The 21805-nt window shown below is 34.5% G+C and overlaps 1 protein-coding gene across 6 annotated transcripts in view; it reads left to right on the top strand.

Annotated features, from left to right (window-relative positions):
• DNAI4 (dynein axonemal intermediate chain 4) overlaps positions 1–21805 on the top strand; it is a 110961-nt gene that overhangs the window by 73206 nt on the left and 15950 nt on the right. For all 6 annotated transcript variants that reach the window (XM_057500305.1, XM_057500303.1, XM_057500302.1 and 3 more), the window contains 5 exons: positions 8197–8405; positions 10212–10298; positions 11515–11666; positions 13426–13583; positions 13863–13981. In XM_057500305.1, coding sequence (XP_057356288.1) covers positions 8197–8405; positions 10212–10298; positions 11515–11666; positions 13426–13583; positions 13863–13981 — 725 coding nt within the window. The remainder of the gene's footprint in view (positions 1–8196; positions 8406–10211; positions 10299–11514; positions 11667–13425; positions 13584–13862; positions 13982–21805) is intronic.

The raw sequence follows: 21805 nt of genomic DNA, 5'->3' as shown, positions 1-21805 counted from the left end.
ACCCTATGTAAACTATGGGCTTTGGGAGATAATGATTTGCCCGTGTAGGTTCCTTGATGGTAACAAATACCACTGTTGCAGGATGTTGATTCTGGGGGCACTGTATGTATCTAAGTTTAAATATATAGGAACTCTTGCACTTTGACTTCAATTTTGCTGTGAACTTAAAACTGCTCTAAAAAAAAGTCTGCTGAAGAGATATAAAAGGAAAATAAGAACATAATGAGGAAAATAATGAAAGCTACATACAGAACCAAATGGAACTTCTAGAGTTGAAAAATATAATACTTGAAAAATTACTGGATGAGCTTAACAGAATACTAAAAACTACAGAAGATTGGTGAATTTGAAGACAGAAAATGAACACTCCAAACCGAAGCACAGGAAGAAATAAGGCTAAAAAATTAGACTGTCAATGACTTGTATCACAAGATGATGTGATTGAACATACATGTAATTGGTATTGTAGTAGTAGAAAAGAGAGGAGGAGGAACAGAAAACAATTTTTTGAAGAAAGAATAGCTGAAAATTTTCCTTATTTAAGCTAACAGTTACAAGAAGCTCGATGAAATCTAAATAAGGTAAATAAAATAAAAACCAAATTAAGGCACATCATAAGTAATATATTAAAAAATCTTGAAAGTTACCAGAAAAAAAGACATTTCATTTAGGGAAGGAAGCTATAATGCCCTTATTTCTCATCAGAAGCCAGAAGATAATGCAATGACATTTTACTGTGCTAAAAAAAAAATCTACACCTATAGAAAATATACTTCAAAGAACAAGGTGAAATAAAAACATGTTCAGATAAACATGCTTAGAAACTTTGTTGCCTGCAGACCAGCATTGCAAGAAATGTTAAATGAAATTCTTCAAACTGATGTAAAATAATAACAGAAATTAGGATCTGCACAAAGGAATGAAGCATGTTAGAATTGGAAAATATGAGTAAAAGTAGGAGACATTTCCCACCATTTAAAATTTCTTTAAAGATAATTAAAATTGACAAGATGATTCTAAATTCTAAATGGCAAAGGAAAAGACCTAGAATAACCAAGTCAATTTTGAAACAGAAGAATAAATTGAAGGACTTACTCTACCTGAGTACAGGAGACTTACTATAAAGCTATAGGAATCAAGGCAGTGTGGTATTTGTTTAAGGATAGACATATATATAGGTGACTGAAACAAAATAGTGGGTTCAGAGATACATACAGATTTATATGGTCAATTGATTTTTCACTATCAAGATGATTCAGTAGAGAAAGTTTGATCTTTAAATAAATGGTGCTGAAATAGTTGGATATCTGTACTGGGGGAAAGTGAACCTTAACCACTCCCCATATAATATTCTGAGTTTAAATAAATGAATGTTAATGAGTTTAAATTAACTCAGAATATACCATAGATTTAATATACAAATTAAAACTATGGTGTTATAGAAGATAAAAGAGAAAACATTTGTGATAATAAGAAAAGTTTCCTTAATACACAAAAATCCCAAGACATAAAAGAAAAAAAAAGATAAAACTTTTGTGGAGTTAAAATGTCTGCTCTTTGAATAACACTTGAGAAAAAAAATGCAAGCAGCATACTAGGAGAATATGTTTGCAATACATACATCTGACCAAAATCTTAAATTTCAAATCTGTAAAGGATGCTCAAAGACTAATTTTAAAAAGATAAACAATCTAACAAAAAATAGGCAAAAGGCTTAAACAGAAACTTCACCAAAAATATATACAAATGGCCAATAGATACCTAAGGAGTTACTAAACATTATTAGCCATTAAGGAAATGCAAGTTAAAACCATAACAAAACTCTACTATACACTAGCTGAGATGACTAAAATTAAAAGGACTGACAACACCAGTGTTTGTGAGAACAGGGAACAACTGAGTTTTTCATGTATTCTGTGGGAGTATAAAATTGTACAACCATACTGGGAGTCTGCTGGAAAGTTTTTTAAAATGCTAACCATTGATCCATCCAATGATCCAATAATCCTGTTTCTGGATATTTACCCAACAGAAAGAGAACATATACCACAAAAAAGACTTGCATAAGAATGCTCATAGCAGCTCTATTTATGAAAGTACAAACTGGAAATGGCCCAGAAATCCATCAATAGGTCAATTATAAGCAAATGGTAGAGCATTACTCGGCAATAAAAATAAATGAACCACATATATACATAATAACCTTGATGGTTATTTTGAATGATCTCAAAAACATTATCAAGTTAAAGAAAGCAGATACAAAAAAGTATATACCAACAATGTATATTGTATATCAACTATGTTCCAATAAAAAAAAGATTAGAATCAGCAAAAAAAACCACACCAGTGAATCCATTTATATGATATGCAATCACAGATAAAACTAATCTAAGGTGATAGAAATCAAACAAGTGCTTGCTTATGGTGGACTGTAAAGTAGGATGAGGAAACTTTTTTGATAGATTGATAAATTCTCTATCTTGATTGGAATGTTGGTTATGTCCATGGGTATGTTTATCAAAACTTATTAAACTGTACAGCTAAAAATCTATGCATATTAATGAATGTAAGTTTTCTCACAATTAAAAAAATGCTGTGGTATTTATATTTTCTTGGATTCATTTAAACAGTTATATACCACTGTTCTCTGTTATCTTTTAACAGCTTTATTGAGGTATATATGGCATACAATAAACTGTACCTAGTTAAAGTATACAATTTAATAAGCTTTGACATATCACTATAATCAGGTAATATATACAGTTATATATAATGGTAATGAATTTATTCATTACCCTCAAATGTTTCTTCATGTCTCTAATCCTTCCTTCCTTTCCTCCTTGCCCCTCCACCATTCTAAAGAAACAACTGATTTGCTTTATATTCTACATAGATTAGTTTGTATTTTCTAGGATTTTACATAAGTGTAACCATACATTATGGGCTCTTTTTTATCTGATTTCTTTTCACTTAGCAAAATTATTTTAAGATTCATTCATGTTGTTGCATGTATCAATAGCTCATTCCTTTTCATTATTGCCTAGCATTCCATTGTATGAATATCCTATACTATATTTATCCTTTTCTCTGTTGATTTGCTATGTATTTCTGGTTTGGGAGCTTTACATATAAAATTGGTATGAATATCCATGTACAAGTCTTTCTATGGGCATTTACTTTCATTTCTCTACCTAGGAGTGGAATGGGTGGATCATATGTCAGATATATATTTAACTTTCTTCTTTTCCAACATTTGCCTTCTGATCATACTTTAGCTGAATCTTATAAAATTTGCTATGTTGTATGTCCAATCAAAATATTTTAAAATTTCTTTTTAGACTTCTTCATTGACCCATGTGTTATTTATAAATATGTTGCTTAATATCCAAGTATTTTGGAATTTTCTGGCTTTGTTTCTCTTATGTCTAATTTAATTCCACTGTGGTCATATACTTTGTATGATTTCTATTCTTTTAGATTTGTCAGGGTTGTTTTATAGCCTACAATATGGTCTGTCTTAAAGAATCTACCATGGCACTTAAGAAGGATATGTATTCTTGTGGTTTTGCATATAGGGTTCTATAAATGTTGGCTAAGTCAAGTTGGTTGATAGTGATGTTCAGGTCATCTGACTCCTTACTAATTTCTGCCTACTTTTTTCTATTAGTTATTGAGAGAAGAGTGGGAGATTTTACACTCATTCTTAGGATAAATTCCTTAGGATAAAACCCATAATGTATGGTTACACTTATGTAAAATCCTAGAAAATGCAAACTAATCTATGTAGAATATAAAGCAAATCAGTTTTTTCTATTAGTTATTGAGAGAAGAGTGGGAGTGTGAAATCTCCATCTATAATTGTGGATTTCTTCATTTCTCCTTTCAGATCTTTTTTTGGGGGAGTTATGTATTTTGAAATTGTTAGGTACATATACATTTTAGGTTGCTATGACTTCTTAGATAATTGACTGCCAGTTTTTTCCAAATTATGCAGGCAGAAATCCGGGGAATATATGTGGGAGTGTATATTAATGATGTAGGTGAGTGAGGGAAGGAATATAAAGTCAGATCAGGCCAAATGTATTGGTACGAGTCCAGTAAGCAGAGAATCTGGATTCATATGGAACCACCAAAGACCCCGAATAGCCAAAGCAATCCTGAGAAGGAAGAATAAAGTGGGGGGAATCTTGCTCCCCAACTTCAAGCTCTACTACAAAACCACAGTAATCAAGACAATTTGGTACTGGCACAAGAACAGAGCCACAGACCAGTGGAACAGAATAGAGACTCCAAACATTAACCCAAACATATATGGTCAGTTAATATATGATAAAGGAGCCACAGACATACAATGGGGACACGACAGTCTCTTCAACAGATGGTGCTGGCAAAACTGGACAGCTACATGTAAGAGAATGAAACTGGATCACTGTCTAACCCCATACACAAAAGTAAATTCAAAATGGATCAAAGACCTGAATGTAAGTCATGAAACCATAAAACTCTTAGAAAAAAAATAGCCAAAAATCTCATGTACATAAACATGAGTGACTTCTTCATGAACATATCTCCCTGGGCAAGGGAAACAAAAGCAAAAATGAACAAGTGGGACTATATCAAGCTGAAAATCTTCTGTACAGCAAAGGACACCATCAATAGAACAAAAAGGCATCCTATAGTATAGGAGAATATATTCATAAATGACAGATCCGATAAAGGGTTGACATCCAAAATACATAAAGAGCTTACACACCTCAACAAACAAAAAGCATATAATCCAGTTTAAAAATGGGCTGAGGAGCTGAACAGACAGTTCTCCAAAGAAGAAATTCAGATGGCCAACAGACACATAAAAAGATGCTCCACATCGCTAATCATCAGAGAAATGCAAATTAAAACCACAATGAGATATCACTTCACACCAGTAAAGATAGCCACCATCCGAAAGATAAACAACAACAAATGCTGTCGAGGATGTGGAGAAAGGGGAACCCTCCTACACTGCTGGTGGGAATGTAAATTAGTTCAACCATTGTGGAAAGCAGTATGGAGGTTCCTCAAAAAACTAAAAATAGAAATACCATTTGACCCAGGAATTCCACTTCTAGGAATTTATCCTAAGAATGAGCAGCCCAGTTTGAAAAAGACAGATGCACCCCTTTGTTTATCGCAGCACTATTTACAATAACCAAGAAATGGAAGCAACCTAAGTGTCCATCAGTAGATGAATGGATAAAGAAGATGTGGTATATATACACAATGGAATATTGGTCAGCCATAAGAAGAAAACAAATCCTACCATTTGCAACAACATGGATGGGGCAAGAGGGTATTATGCTCAGTGAAATAAGCCAGGCAGAGAAAGACAAGTACCAAATGATTTCACTCATATGTGGAGTATAAGAACAAAGAAAAACTGATGGAACAAAACAGCAGCAGAATCATAGAACCCAAGAATGGACTAACAGTTACCAAAGGGAAAAGGACTGGGGAGGATGTGTGGAAAGGGAGGGATAAGGGTGGGGAAAAAGAAAGGGAGCATTACAATTAGCATGTATAGTGTGGGGGGGGGGCATGGGGAGGGCTGTACAACATAGAGCAGACAAGTAGTGATTCTACAGCATCTTACTACGCTGATGGACAGTGACTGTAATGGGGTTTGTGGGGGGGACTTGGTGAGGGGGTAGCCTAGTAAACATAATGTTCTTCATGTAATTGTAGATTAATGATACCAAAATTTTTAAAAATTCAAAAAAAGAAATGGCTCTGAGATTGTTTTTTGGTTGGCTGATAATGAATCAAAATGTGGCCTTCACTAAATGAGGATAAATTATCAGAACTGCATTGGTGTACTGTAGAGAAAGAGGTGTCCAGAGTTTTAGGGAAATTGGAATGTTACAGTAGATTTATCATGGTGACCTGCTCATCAACCCCAGGAGGATCCAGATAATAGAACTTCTATCACAATTGTGAGAAATAAACTTGTGAGGGAGAGAATCAACATCACTGAAGAGCTCTGTGGTCACTCTTCTCTGTAGGTGAGAAATTATAGTGGGAATTTCTCCTACTGAACTGAGATCTTTAAATGCAATAATGATGATTTGATCCTGGGACTAAGTTGTAGTACTTAATTTTTTTTTTTAATGGTAAATTTGGTTACTGTAATGGACAAAGTAGTAATTAGAATAGAATGACTTGCAGAGACCCATGGCATTAGCTAGTTGATCTTGATGTTCCTAGAAGAGAAATAGCTAGATGGTCTATTAGTTTACTAGCACTACCACAACAAAATATTACAAACTGGGTGGTTAAACAATAGGAATTTATTGTCTCACAGTTCTGGAGGCAGAAAGTCCAAGATCAAGGTGCTAGTAGGGTTGGTGTCCTCTGAAGCCTCTCCCTTAGCTTACAGATGGTCACCTTCTTGCTGCCTCTTCACATGGTCTTTTTTCTGTAAATGTGCATTCTTTGTGTCTCTCAGTGTTTCTAAATGTCTCCTCTTATAAGGATATCAGTTATACTGGATTAGGATTCATACTAATGACCTTATTTTAACTCAATCACCCTTTTAAATCCCTTGTCTCCAAATACCATTACATTCTGAGATCCTGGAGGTTATAGCTTCAATATATGAATTTTGGGGAGACACAATTCAGTCCATAACAGTCTAAATTCTTATTTGATCTGTATAACCAGAAGAGTTCTTAGTCAAGTGAATAGCAGTCTAACTTGAAACACCAAAACAAAATCATAGCCCTTCAAAAGTTGTATCTCTTTGAGAAGGTATCCCACTACAATGTTATAGAATGTATACTGGTAATATTTCTCCCAGCCTTCCCCCATGGGACATAGCCTTTTACTAGGGTGACTGTGCATTGGGGTAAAGGAAATCATCAGAAATATCAGGATTTTTGGAACACTGGCTGTGAACTGACATTAACTCCAGGAGACCCAAAACATCACTGTGGTCTACTAGTCAGAGAAGGACTTAAGAGGTCAGGTGATCAAATGGAGTTTTAGCTCAGGTCCGTATCACAGTGGGTCCAGTAGGTCACTGAACCCATCCTGTGGTTGTCTCCCCTGGTCCAAACTGTATACTTGGAATAGAAATATTCAGCAACTGGCTGGATCATCACACTTGATCCTTGACCTGTGGAGTAAGGGCCATTATGGTAGGAAATGGCTAAGTGGGAGCTGCCTCTATCTATGAAAATAGTAAACCAAATCAGTACTATATTTCTGGAGGGATTTTAGAGATTAATGCTATAGACAAGAACTTGAAAGATGGAGGACTGTTGATTCTCACCATATCACCCAGTCAACTCATCTACTTGGATTATATAGGAAGCACATGGATCTTGGAGAATAATAGTGGATTGTTGCAAACTTAAGTAGGTTGTGACTCTAACTGCAGCTGCTGTTCCAGATGGAGATTCATTGCCTGAGCAAATTCACACTTCCCCTGGTACCCAGTATATAGCTACTGATTAAGAAAATGTTTTTTTTTTCAATACCTGTTGGTAAAAACTACCAGAAGCCATTTGTTCTCACCTGACCTGGCTAGCAATATACCTTCACTCTCTTATTTCAAGGTTATATCAACTCTTCAGCTTTATTCCATAATTTAGTCTGCAGAGACCTTTCCCTCCAACAAGATATCACACTGGTCCATTTCCTTGACAACACTGTGCTGATTGGACATAGTAAGCAATAAATAAACTTATTAGTAAGGCATTTGCATGTCAGAAGGTGAGAAACAAATCTGACAAAATTTCAGGGGCCTTCTCCCTCAGTGAAATTTCCAAGGGTCAGTTGGCATGGGATATATCAAGATATACCTTCTAAGGTGAAGGATAAGCTGTTGATCTAGCACCTCTTACAACCAAAAAGGAGGCATAATGCCTAGTGGATCTCTGCAGTTTGGAGGCAACACATTCCTCATTTGGATGTGCTACTCTTATCAGCTTACTGAGTGACCTGAAAAGCTGCTAGCTTTGAGTGGAGCCCAGAACAACAGAAGATTCTGCCACAGGTCCAAGTAGCTATTCAGGGTGCCCTCTCAGTTGGGCTATATGATCAAGCAGATGGTGGATGGTGCTTGAAATGTCAGTGGTAGACAGAGATGCTCTTTGAAGCCTTTAGCAGCCTCCTGTAGGTATTCAGAGCAATAATATTTTTATTATATTTGAATTTTAGAACCAGAACTTGAAGAGCCAGAGTACTTTATAGTAGATAAAAAACTTGAAGAGGTAGAAGAAGAGGTTAAGAAGGAAGAGGAAGAAGAAATAGAAGTAAGTGCAGAACAATCAACAATACCAGCCAATTTGAAACGACTTTGGTCCTTTTCCTGTGACTTGACCAAAGGCCTTAATGTGAGCAGCCTTACCTGGAATAAGACCAATCCAGTAAGTTATCAGACATTTTAACAATCCCATCTCTAGCATGTAAGGGCAGTTGTCAAGTACTAATGAAGACTTTATTCTCAGATATTAGGGAAAGGATTTAAATTGACGTAATCTCTAGTTTTAAAATGCCTCTAAAACGAGTTCATGTTGCAAGTGGAAAATGCAAATAATTACAAAATAATATTTTTCTCCTTTAATATAAATACATCACCATTTTTATTTTAGGAGATATAGTTGGAATGACATTCTCTGAATTCATATCAGATATTGAGAAATGAACTAGGAGATACTACATAATAGATTTATTTTAATACACACCAAACTCCTGTATCCAAATTTGTATTCTCCTTAAATTAATCATGTTTAAAAGTATATACTTAATCTAGTGACTCTGCAAATGTACAAAATAACTTTGAGATTCCTTAAAATACTACTACTACTAGTAATAGCACATAGTTAAATAGCATGTATTATGTACAGACACTATTATCAGTGCTGTACTTGTATTAACACAACAACTCTGTGACTTAGGTACTATTTTCCCCTTTATGTTGATAAGGAAATGGAAGCACAGAAAGAAAATAACTTGTCAAAGTTACACAACTAGTGAGTGAAACCCACCACTATTTGGCTAGAATTCAAACCCAGAATCATCAAGCTAGAGAATGGTATGTTTGTAAAGAAAGAGATGATTATAATATAGTAATGAGACTTATATTCTGGGCTTATAAATGGTTCTGAAAACATGATACTCAACCTGTAGTTCCAAAAACCTTTTATGTAATGGCAGTATCTTTGGAATAAATATTTAGTGTATTTTTTAAGTGGTTAAAAGTAGTTTGTTTCCTTAAATTCTATTGTATTATATATGTTTAATAATTAGCCTTATTATTTTATTGCCACACCTTATAAGGTGCTATGTGCAAACATGATAGTTGGCTTGAAAGTAGGGTGGTGGCAAGAAAATATATTTTTGATGAAAATATTCTGATTACAATGAAGAGGCTGGATTTTGTCAGTCTTTAAATTTTTGTTTTATATAGCATTGTATAAACTTTTGGATATACTTATATAAGAATTTCTTGAAATGGTCTGCTATATCAATCAGCTAGGGCTGCCATAACAAAATGCCATAGACTGGCTGACTTAAACAGCAGAAATTTATTTTTTCACAGTTCTGGAGGCTGGGAAGTCGAGGATCAAGGTGCCAGCTCATTTGGTTCCTGGCGAAGCCTCTTTTCCTGGCTTGCAAATGGCTGCCTTGTTCCTGTGTCCTCATAAGATGGAGAGAGAGAGAGAGAGAGAGAGCGTGCACTGTGGTGTCTCTACCTTTAAGGCCACCAATCTATTAGATTAGGACCCCATCGTTAGACTTCATTTAACCTTAATTACCTCCTAACAGCCCTACCCTCAAATATAATCACTTTAGGAATTAGAACTTCAACATATGAATTTTGGGAAGGAGACAATTCAGTCCATGGCATTTGTCTTTAACTTGAATGTCTTTTATTTGATATTTGAAATAATTAGGTCATTCTCAAAAACACACAAGGCATTATAATGTAATAGTACAATCTTGAAAGATTATTTCAGTACATAGAACTTAATTAGCAATTGGTTCTTCAGTCTGCAAATGTGATTATTATTATTATTTCCTTAGGAAAATAGAGGTGTAAAAAATAGATGGCATGCTGTTATTTTTCTCAGTTGAAATGTCATCACTATTTTTAATACAATTTATTGATACAGTTGCCAATATTTTTTTGCCATATCCTCTTATTTCAAATGTATTTTTCTGGCTTTCAGGACCTTTTGGCAGTTGGCTATGGGCACTTTGGATTTAAAGAGCAAAGAAGAGGATTGGCTTGCTGCTGGTCAATAAAGAATCCCATGGTAACCCAAACAGGAATAAGATCCATTTTTATTTAATTAAACGTTGCCATAATTCTTATAAAGTACATAGTTGTGTGTGATAATTAAAGCCAAGAAAATTGTATCAAGCAAGACTGTATTTTCTTTAAATTTTTTTTTGCTGATACAGCATAAAGTAAAATCATTTATAAATTCATTCAAAGATATTTATTGAGAATCTATCTGTGCTGTTAGATCTGATGGTCCAGAGTTGAATTATTATTGTTTACTACAACTAAGTATAAAGAAGAATGAATTTGCAAGTGAAAATCCTTTGACAATTATGTTTCATTTAATACTGGGTTGTTTCTTAATATATGAATAACTCATAACCTTATAAGATAGAAATTTACTATTCTCAATAATATAAAATAAATTAATATGACTATCTGATTGCCATAAATTTTTTCAAAGAGATTGATTAAGAATGTCATGGACTTTTTTTTTGCTAAATAACCTTAGTCCGTTACTTAGCAGTTTTACATTTAGTTTTAGTTTGTACTTGAAATGTGAAGTGGAAATCTTAGAAAAAGAACAGAAGCACATATAGAAATTATTAGAGTTTAAATAAATAGCCCTAGTTTGTTAGGAAACTGGGCTAATATAGCATAAAAGAAAGGAAGAATCCATTTTAAACCTATGGAAGGATTGATAGGGGATCCATCATCAGTAGGTTTTGTTTTCCATGTAGATTGTTAGAAACAAGAAAGGATTTAGACATTAAAAAAAAAGAAAACTCATAACAGAATTGTAGAAAAGAGTAACATAGTTTTGGAGCTTCTACCCATTGTTTGGAAATGACTAGATAATCCAAGCATCTGAAACAGATACTGGCATATAGGAATATATGATGCTAGATCATTTGTTTGGAGCCCATTATTTGTTTCTTTAAGAAGGTAGATCTGTAATGATCATACAAATTCTATTGAAAGATTATAAAAATATGATAATTATTATAAAGTACATACTATATTTCTTTAAGTATTGAGAAATGAGGACTCATCAAAGTAAAGGAAATGACTAATTGAGGTTTTGTTCTTATCCATATTAGAAGTTAGGAAGAGAACAGTAACTGAATATAGACTAACTCTTCTCATGTCCCCACTGCCACCAGACAAGCTGTCACCCACCATTATACCCTACCTAATTGTGGTCTACAAAACCAAGTTTAAAATGTAATACAGTGTTTTAAATTCAGTGGCCAGAACGCATTTATCAGAGTCCATATGGAGTTACTGCTGTGGATTTTTCTATTGGCGCACCTAACCTTTTAGCAGTTGGCTATCACAATGGCACCATTGCAATTTACAACGTACAAAACAACAGTAATGTTCCAGTACTAGATAATAGGTAAGAATCGAAGACTTAGATAAATCTATAATATGTGCTTTTTTTTAGGGAGAAGTAAAAATTTACACTAATGTTATTTAGTTTTGAGTGAATGTTTATGTTATTATTGAGAGTGGTACCATTATTTTTCAAATATTTAATAATTCCTCATAATTGTCTCCAGCTGGAGTGATCTGTCCTAATATCTCCTTCCTCTTCTTTTCCGTCCACCTCACCAACAAACTTCCTTTGGTTTGACAGTTTATCATTATTCTCTTTAAAAATATTTTGAATTTTTTCCAGCTTTATTTAGATATAATTAACCAACATCGTATATATTTAGATTGTACAATGATTTTTTAAAGATGTACAATGTGATGATTTAATATATGTATATAATGTGAAATAATTACTACAAAATAAATTAACACATACATCACCTCACAGTTACCCTTTTGTGTTGTGAAAACACTTAAGATCTACTCTTTTAGCAAATTTCAACTATACATTACAGTATTATTAACTATAATCACCATGCTGTACATTAGATCTCCAGAATATATTCTTCATATAATAGTTTGTACCCTTTATTGTTTAAGTGTCACCTCTGCCAGGAAAACTTCCCATTCTTTTTGTGCATCCTATATGTACCTTTATCATAGCTCTTACCAGGCTGTATATAAACTGTTTGCATATATATCTTCCTGAGGAGGTTGTAAACTCCCTGTGGGCAAGGATCAAGTCTTAACTTTGTATCCTCATTATGTTATATAATAGTGAGCATGTAATCTGTGTTTGATTATCTGTGTTTGATTAAGAATGAATAAATGAATGAATGAGTAAATGGAATGAGTCAAATTGAGAAAATAAAAAATATAAAGGTGAAAGATATTGAATATATTAGGTTTTATATTAGACCAGCTACCAAATGCTCTATTGGCAAAAATGAGGTGGTATATTTAAATTAGTGTTCAAATAAACTTAGCTAGAACTGGAAATAGGTATTAAGTCAGAGATTCTAAGATAAACTTTGAAATTATTTGCATAGTTTTGTCAGTGTGGGCTTTTGTGCTTGTTTCTGAGAAGAGGGTTCATAATTTTTGCTTAATTATCAAAGATATCTGTGGTCTTAAAAAGATTCAGAACTATTGCCTTGGAGGATTTTCCAAAAGAGAAGAAAAATCAAGGGTGTCCGCACTAAGAAGAGAGCAACCCATGAATCTGATAGGAAAATAGTCAGTAATCTGAGAAGTGACTTTAATTCTTGAGAAAAAAATTGACCTATTAGCCATAGAGAGAATCAAGCCAGCAGGCAATCCTGAAACATAGGAAGAAGGGTGAGGTAATTGTTTACTGGAGTAAGACAAACAACTTTTCCATTTAACCTATGAGAAAAATCCTTATAAAGATGAGGATATTTATATTCAGTGTGTCTAAAATAAAATAAATTTACACAGCTTAAGTGGAAACAGTAAATGAACGGAGTGACAGATTCTGAAAAGAAAGAAAATATTTGTTTTTCTATTCCTGTTACTGACAACTAATATATTAAAGGCAGTAAAAATTTCCTTTAGTAAAAAATGAAAAAAGCAGCACTAAATATTAGGTAGCAAAGTGATTATTTTTTCTGTATTTCAAAAATCATAAAGTAAAAGTCTAGTTTTGGACAATAAAGCATTATTCTGTAAGTAGGTCATCGTATTCCAGGTAGCTGTCCTTATCATTTATACTCCAAGTCCTTTAAAAATTATTATATATTTAGTACTTTTCCCTGTTTTAGTGAATCACCTAAAAAACATCTGGGACCTGTATGGCAACTACAGTGGATAGAACAAGACCGAGGAACAACAGGTGATGACAAAAGAGAAATACTAGTTTCTATATCAGCTGATGGAAGAATCTCCAAATGGGTTATACGGAAAGGACTGGACTGTCATGGTAATATATTTATATATATCAAATTGTCTTTCTCTTATTATATGCCAAATTAAGAATTCCTAGTGAACCATATGTAAGAAGTGACATTTTGGCTTGGCTAAATGAGAAAAAAACTGGGCTTGGTCATTGTTTTTCTAAGCATCTAGTTCCAGTATTTGTTAATTTTAACCTAATCACATGCAAGAGATGGCAGAGATCATATTATAGCAGAAGGGACACACATTGTATCTACAATACTTTTTCATATAGTAAATAAGATATTTTTTTCTTTAAATAAAGATTTAATGCATTTGAGGCGAACTACTGCTAGCAGCCACAAAAGAGGGGAAAAGGAAAAAAAAGGTGAAGCTCTGATATCTCGACAGGCTCCTGGAATGTGTTTTGCTTTTCATCCCAAGGTAAATTATTTCAATCCTGTATTTATTATTGTATATAACAACCTCCAATAATTAAAGTGTATTAAGCTATAAAGCAACACAAAGATTAGCATGTTAATAAATGCTGTGCCTTGTAAGTAAAAAATAACATAGACATAGCTGCCCACCTAAGGCAGACCTGCACTTCCCAGTTGTCTATACTGTCTTTATTTGCTTTCTGGATGAAAGGTACATATTTCTGAGGAACTGTAGAAGTACTTTTTTAACAACTGCATGCATAACCTGAGTGCCGCTTTTTGCCCTTCTTGGGTGCTCTGTTGTTCTGTTATACTGATAGAAACCAAATCCACCACTCAGTCTTCCATATTTCAATGTGAGTAGTGATTCTGGGGATCAGGACCATTTAAGTTCATGCTTATCAAGACCAGAATCAATTCAATGCACAGTTAATGAAGTTTTACTTTTTCTAATGCTTTTTATATGGAGGTTCTTGGTATCAGAAAATTCAGCCATTGTAATGAACTTCTAAGAAAACATTCTGTATGTTTTCTAAGTATATGACTAGCTCTAGTGACCATATTACATATTACCAACACTAAAGTTTGTACTTGTTTTACCTTATCATCGAAATGAAATTTAAGTCTTATTGCTCTACCCCTTCCAGTCCAAGCCTACTACTCCTAATGTAGTTCAGGCCTTTATTATGTTTTACTTTGATCACTGCAGTCATATTCTAATTGCTGCATTCTCAAATTCCTATAATCCACTTTTCACCTTGACTCCAGAACAGTGGTTCTCAGTGTGGGCAAGGAGAGGAGTATTGACCAACTAGGGCTCATTTCACAATATCTTATGATACTTTTGGTTTTTGCAGCTGTAGGAGGTGGGGCATGGGGGATGAGTGTTGTTGGCTTCCACTGAACAGAGGCCTGGGTTGCTGCTAAACATCCTATAATACACAAGACAACTACAGCCCTTATCACCCTCACATCAAACAAAGAATTAGCTAGCCAGAATGTCAGTAGTGCTAGGTTGAAAGTTTAGTCTAGTGTCCTAGAAATGTCTTTGGCATAGGAATTTAGGATGATCATGCAGTCTGTAAATAAGGAGTTTAATTATTCCTCTCTAATCTGGTTGCCTTTTCTTTCTTTCTTTTGCTTGATTGCACTTGCGAGAACCTCCAGCACAATGATGAATAAAAATGGTTTAAAAAGACACCCCTGTCTTGTTTCTGATCTTAGAAAGAAAGCATTTGGTTTTTCATTCTTAAATATGATGTAAGATGAAAGGCATTTTTTTATTGTAGTTGATATACAATCTTACAGTGGTTCAACAGTTACCCATATTGAATCTTCACCCCCTCTACTACAGTTGCTATCTGTCAACACAGGAAGATATATTCTCCTATGACCAACTTATATTATGATTGAGAATTTTTGTACCCTTTTATCCCCCTCACACTCCGCACCCACCTACCTAGCAAGCCCCTTCCGCATGGTAACTACCAGTCACTTCTCAGTGTCTATAAGTCTACTGCTTTCTTTTTTCACTTTGTTTTGTTTTGTTTTTCGATTCACAGATAACTGAAATTATATGGTATCTGTCTGTCCCCACCTGGCTTATTTCACTTAGCACAATACCCTTTAGGTCCATCCATGTTGTCACAAATGGCAGGATTTATTGAATATTCCATTGTGTATATATACCACTTCTTTATCCAGGCATCTATTGATGGACACTTTGGTTGCTTCCATATCTTGGCTATTGTAAGTAATGAGGGAATAAACATAGGGGTGCATATATATTTTCAAATAGGGATTTTTTTTTTCTTTAAGTAAACTCCCAGAAGTGGAATTACTGGGTCAAATGGTATTCTATTTTTAGTTTTCTGAGGACGCTCCATATTACTTTCCACAGTGACTGTACCAGTTGATCTTTAGGTTTGTAGTTACCATAGATCCATGGATAGTTTCCTAAGTATGTAACAGTCTATATTAAGTTGATGATCCCTCTATTTCAAACACAATTTCTAAAAGTACCTCTTTTTAATTCTTCCTCCTCCATATTTTATGTAGTAGATGTCATAATCTGCATTTTTGTGTATCCCTTGACTGATTTTGTGTATAGTTGATTGTACTACTTTTGTTTTAATTTCATATTTGCTTGTTAAGTAATTGGTCTACTACCTTTACTGTGGGTTTACTTTCACTGGTGAAAACTATTTAGTTTTAATAACATTTCCATCTATAGAAGTACCTTTAGTATATCCTATAACGCTGGTTTAGTGGTGGTAAATTCCCTCATCCTTCATTTATCTGTGAAATTTTTAATCTCTACATCAATTTTGAATGCTAACCTTTCTGGGTAAAGGATTCTTGGTTGAAGATCCTTCTGTTTCAATACATTAAATATTCCATGCCACCCCCTCATGGTCTGTAAAATTTCTGCTGAGAAGTCTGCTGATAGCTTGTTGGGGTCTCCCTTATAAGTATTTTTTTTCTCTCTGGCTGATTCCAATACCCTCTTATCCTTAATCTTTGTCATTTCAATCACTGTATGTCTTGTTATTGTCTTCCTGGGGTTCCTTTTGTTAGGGGCTCTTTGTGCTTCCAGAACCTGAGTGTTTATTTCCTTCCCCATATTGGAGAAGTTTTCAGCAATAATTTCTTCAAAAAACCTTCCTATCCCTTTTTCTCTCCTCCTTCTGGTACTCTATTATGCAAATATTATTTCATTTGGAGTTGTTGTACAGCTTTCTTAGCATCCTCTCATTTCTAGAGATTCTTTTTTCTCTCTCTTCCTCAGATGCATTGTAATTACCATCTCCTTGACTCCTCTACTTGCAGCAATCTATTATTCATTCCCTCCACTGTATATTTCCTTTCAGTAACTCTATTCTTCAGCTCTAAGTTGTTCTTTTTCAGCTCTTCTATCTCTTTTTTGAAGTCCTCCCTGAAATAATCAATATTTTTCTGCAGATCAGTAAGCATATTTATGACTATTACTTTGAAATCTTCAGCAAGAAGATTGGTGACCTCCATTTCATTTAGCCCTCTTTTTGGTATCTTATCCTGTACTTCTGTTTGGAGCATACTCCTACACCTCCTCATTTTGCCAGGGTTTCTGTGTTTCTTCCTTTGTATTGGATAGATCCACTGGGCTTCCTAGTCTAGAGAGTAATGACTTTATGAAGAAGGTGTCCTGTGGTAACGAGAAGCTCAAGACTCTTTACTCTCCAGTGCCTGGTTCTCCTTTGTGGTGGACCCTCAGTAGCTGTTGGTGGGCTATGGCAGAGCTGCCTTTCTGTATGTCTGCCAGCAGTGGTCTATCTCAGATCTTCACAGATGGCAGCTCACCTCAGCTGGCTCTTTATTAGCTAAGCAGCAGCATTTCTGCTGGGATAGTTGTGTGTGGAGCTTCCTTTTGTCTGCCCTTTAGCAATGGTGGTGCTGCTGGGCTAATGGGGTGGACAAAGTAGGAGTGCAGTGTTGGGCTATGCCACCTATGAAGAGGGAGGAGCCCTGGGATCTGGCTCCCACAGGTGCCTCCCCGGTTGGGCTGAGAGAGGGCTAAGAAAGCTGGGAAAGCCTCCCTCTGCCTGCCAGGCAACAAAGTCTGACTGCTGCTGGGCTGAGTGGGGTAGGTGGGTGGGTGGACAAGTGTGCAGGGAAGCACCTTGGGGCTGAGCTGCCAGCAAGGAGGATGGAGCATTTGGGGTTCCCACAAGTGCTCAATCAGCTGGAATGAGGGAAGGTTGGGGAAGTGTCCTCCACTTGGCCTTTCTCTTTCAGAGAGAGCTCCATCCAACTCTCACCCCTCTGGCACCCCTCCTGCTGCTGGTATATCTTTCTGTCTGCCACCTCTGCAGTAGGGACTCAGTGGAACTGATGGAACATGCCTATTGTCCACAAACAGCAGGAGTCTCAGTCTCCGAGAGTGCTCCAACTCTCCCTGGTGTCCAGACCAGTTAATCACCAAAGCCTGGTACAATGTGAACTCGTGTTCCCAGAACAGATATCCAGAGCCAGGTGTGCAGAGTTCCTGAGTGCTCATACCCTCCCTGTACATTCCTCTCCCTCCTGTTGTGGGCTGGGCTAGGGGAAAAGCTAGGGTCCTGATCAATGGATTAGGGCTCTGCCCCTTTACCCTTCTCTGTGTAGGCTTCTCTTTCTTCATCAGGTGTAGGTGGTTTGTTCTACAGTCTTCAAGATTTCAGGGTTAGCTGTATTTACTGTAGTTGCTTCCTTGGTCTATGTATGGGAGGAGGTTTCTGCCTTGCCTTCCTACTCCATCATTTTCCCCCACCTCAACCCTCAAGCTGAAGGTTTTTTGTTGATGCAGTTAATCAGGTTGAAGAGGTCCCATTACATTACTATGTGTTATAAGTTTTTATCAGGAATGGATGTTGGATTTTGGTCAAAAATTTTTCTACATCTATTTAGATGATTATGTAGCTTTTCTTTTTAAGTTTGTTAATATGGTGAATTATATTGAATTACTTAATGTTTGTTCCTGGAATAAACCCCACCTGATCATGATTTGTCTTTTTAATACAGTGTTAGATTTGATATCCTAAAATTTTATTTAGAAATTTTGCATCTTTGTTTACAAGAGATACTGATCTGTAGTTTTCTTTTCTTCTAATGTGTTTCTCTGGTTTCAGGTATCAGGGTGATCCTGACCTCATAGAATGATTTGAAAACTACTCTCTCCTTTACTATTTTGAAAGAATTTGCATGCAATTATTATTAAATCTTCATGTGTAATAGAATTAACAAATCATCTGAGCCTGGGGTTTTCTTTTGCAAGGATTTTTAACTTTTAACTAAAAATTCAAATTTGTAATAGATATAGGGCAATTGTGTCTTTCAAGGAATTTGTCTGTTTCACTTTTGTTGAATGTAGTGTCGTAATAACTTTCCCTTAGTAATGTTTCATAGCTGAATAATATGTAGTGATGTCAGACCTCTTTAATTCGTAATATTAGTAATTTGTGTCTTCTTCTTCTTTTTTCCTGGTTAGTCTGGCTAGAATTTATTAATTTTATGATCTTGAAGAACCAGCTTTTGATTTCTCTGATTTTCACTACTGTAGGTTTTGTTTCTTATATCATTGATTTCAAGTTTTATTTTTATTTTCTTCTACTTTGGTTTAATTTGTTCTTCTTTTTCTAGTTTCTTAAAGTAGAAACTGAGATCATTGATTTATGACCTTTCTTCTTGTCTAATATAGGAATTTGTGCTATAACTTTCCCTCTAAGTACAATTTTGGCAGCATCCCACAAACTCTGATATGTAATATTTTTATTTTCATTCTGTTCAAAGTACTTCCTAATTTTTACTTTCATTTATTCATTGATTAATGCATTATTTAGAATCATGTTATTTAGTTTATAAATATTTGGGGTATTCCCAAGGGACTTTCTGTTATTGATTCCTAATTCAATCCCATCATGATCAGAGAAGAAACTTTTTGTAAGCTAAATCCTTTTACATTTAATGATATTTGTTTTAAAGCCCAGTGTGATTTTTTACTGGTAAGTGCTCCCTGTACAATTGAGAAAAATTAATATTCTGCTGTTTTTGGGTAGAGTGTTCTATGAATGTCAGTCAGATTAAGCTGGTTGATGATGTTATTCAAGCTTATTATAACCTTGATGATTTTATGCCTATTTCTTCTATCAATTACTGAAAGAGTGGCTTTGAAGTCTCTATTATTGTGGATTTGTCTATTTTTACTAGCAATTTGATCAGTTTTTGCAGTATGTTTCTTGAAGCTTTGTTTTAGGTACATAAATATTTAGGATTTTTATGGTCTCTTGATTAATCAGCTTTCTTATTATGAAATGCCTTATTTATAGCTAGTAATATTCTTTACTCTGGGATCTACGTTGTCTGATATAAATGTAGCCACTATCGCTTTCTTTGAACTAGTGTTAGCATTGTTTATCATTTTGTATCCTTTCACATTTAACCTATTTGTGTCTTTATATTTAAAGTATGTTTCTTGAGGGTAGCGTAAAGTTAGGCCTTGCTTTTTTATCCAATCTTACAATCTCTGCCTTTAAATTGTGATGTTTAGATTATTTACATGTGGTTTAATTATTGATATGGTTTGGTTTGAGTATGTCATCTTGCTCGACTAGTTTCTTGGGAGAGTAGGGGTCTAGCATATCTAGTCTCCTTACCTGGACTCAGGATTCTGAGGGCTATTCCAACTCCAGAGCTTCTTGGAGGTCAGGCTGAATTCTCTGTTGCAACTGCATAATAATTCAACATAAATATCTGCTCATTCCTGTTTCCTTCAAAGTAGTTGTTTCTGAGAGAACACCCCAATAAGCCTCTTGCATGGAAATCTCAGAGTCTCAGAGTTTATATACTGTGGAATTATATAATTCCTTGAGAGAATTTAGAGAGTAACCTCTGAATTTGAGAGCATAACCTCAAAGATTTCTAGAAAAAGATGACCTATTTATGAATGTGTTGGGATAATCATTATCTATATTAAAAAAATCAACTTAGATACCTATCCTGTCATACACAAAGATCTTTTAGAGGAAAATGGAGAATATCTCTGTGACCTGAAATTAGGAAAAATTTCTTAACAAGCAAAAAAAATGATAACTATATAAAAAATTATAATACCAGCTTCATTAAAATGAGAATTTCTGTTTATCAGAAGAAAATAAAGAAAGTAAAAAGATAAGTGATACACTGGGAAAAGATTTTGCATATATAATAGACATATATAATAGACAAAACATATAATAGAATATGTAAAGAACTTATACACGTGCATATGAAAAAGACAGGTTATTAGCAAAATAGTCAAGAGGCATGAAGAACAGAAGAAATACAGATGGCCAGTAAACATAAAAATATGCTCAACCTTGTTAATAAATGAGACTTAAAACCACTAGGTATAATTTTACACCTAATAGAATGGCAAAACTCAAGATTTCTGATGTAACCAACTGTTGAAGAGAATGTGGATTAAAGTGAACTTTTATATACTGCTGAATGTAAATTGGTAATACTACTTTGGAAAAAAATATATTTTATTGTGGAATTTAAAACTGCTTATACCCCATAACTTAATGGTTTTGTTTTTAAGTGCTGGTATGCACTACAGCTGTGTGTCTCAAATTTTATTGTACATACAAATTACTTGAGAATCTTGTTAGAATACAAATTCTGATTTAGTAGGTCTGGGGTACGGCCAGAGAATCTATAGCCCTAAAATGCTCCCAGGTGATGTGACTGCATAGCCAGAACATAGAGCATTGAATTTCAAGCTTTTTGACTATGATTTCTTTAGGAAATACATTTAAAAATCCCTACATTATGTATGTAATTAGTACAAATGTATGTAATTAGTACATACATTTAGAATTAAAGATGACTGAGACTCCATCTAGTTCAATCTCTCATTTCCAGCAAGAATAATATTTTCAACATTATAAACAAATAATTACTGTTAGGTCATGTATGTTCTCTTTGACTAGTTCTAATGAAGCAATGTATACTATTTCCCTGGACTGCTAGTTCCATTTTCAGGTAGCTCTAAATGTTAGAAAGTTTTTTATTTTAAGCCAATGCTTGTCCATGTAGTTTCTAGAAAGGATTCTAGGTTCTGTCTTCTATTCCTGCAAAGAACAAATCTGTATTTTCTTTGCACAGTAGCCCTTTGGGTAGTTTAATTATTGTAAAATCATGATAAAAAGGAAAAGACAACAGAAAATTGTCTTCAAAAAGGAAAAGACAACAGACAGTTGTCTTCAAGATAGTATTTCTCATCTTGGTTCTTGAATTGATTTTGATAGATCTTGAATGGTCTAAAGTTCTA

Source organism: Manis pentadactyla, chromosome 4 (assembly GCF_030020395.1).
Source record: "Manis pentadactyla isolate mManPen7 chromosome 4, mManPen7.hap1, whole genome shotgun sequence".
Taxonomy (NCBI): Eukaryota; Metazoa; Chordata; class Mammalia; order Pholidota; family Manidae; genus Manis; species Manis pentadactyla.
The sequence above is the reverse complement of the archived record's forward strand: the minus strand, read 5'-3'. Positions and strand labels throughout refer to the sequence as shown.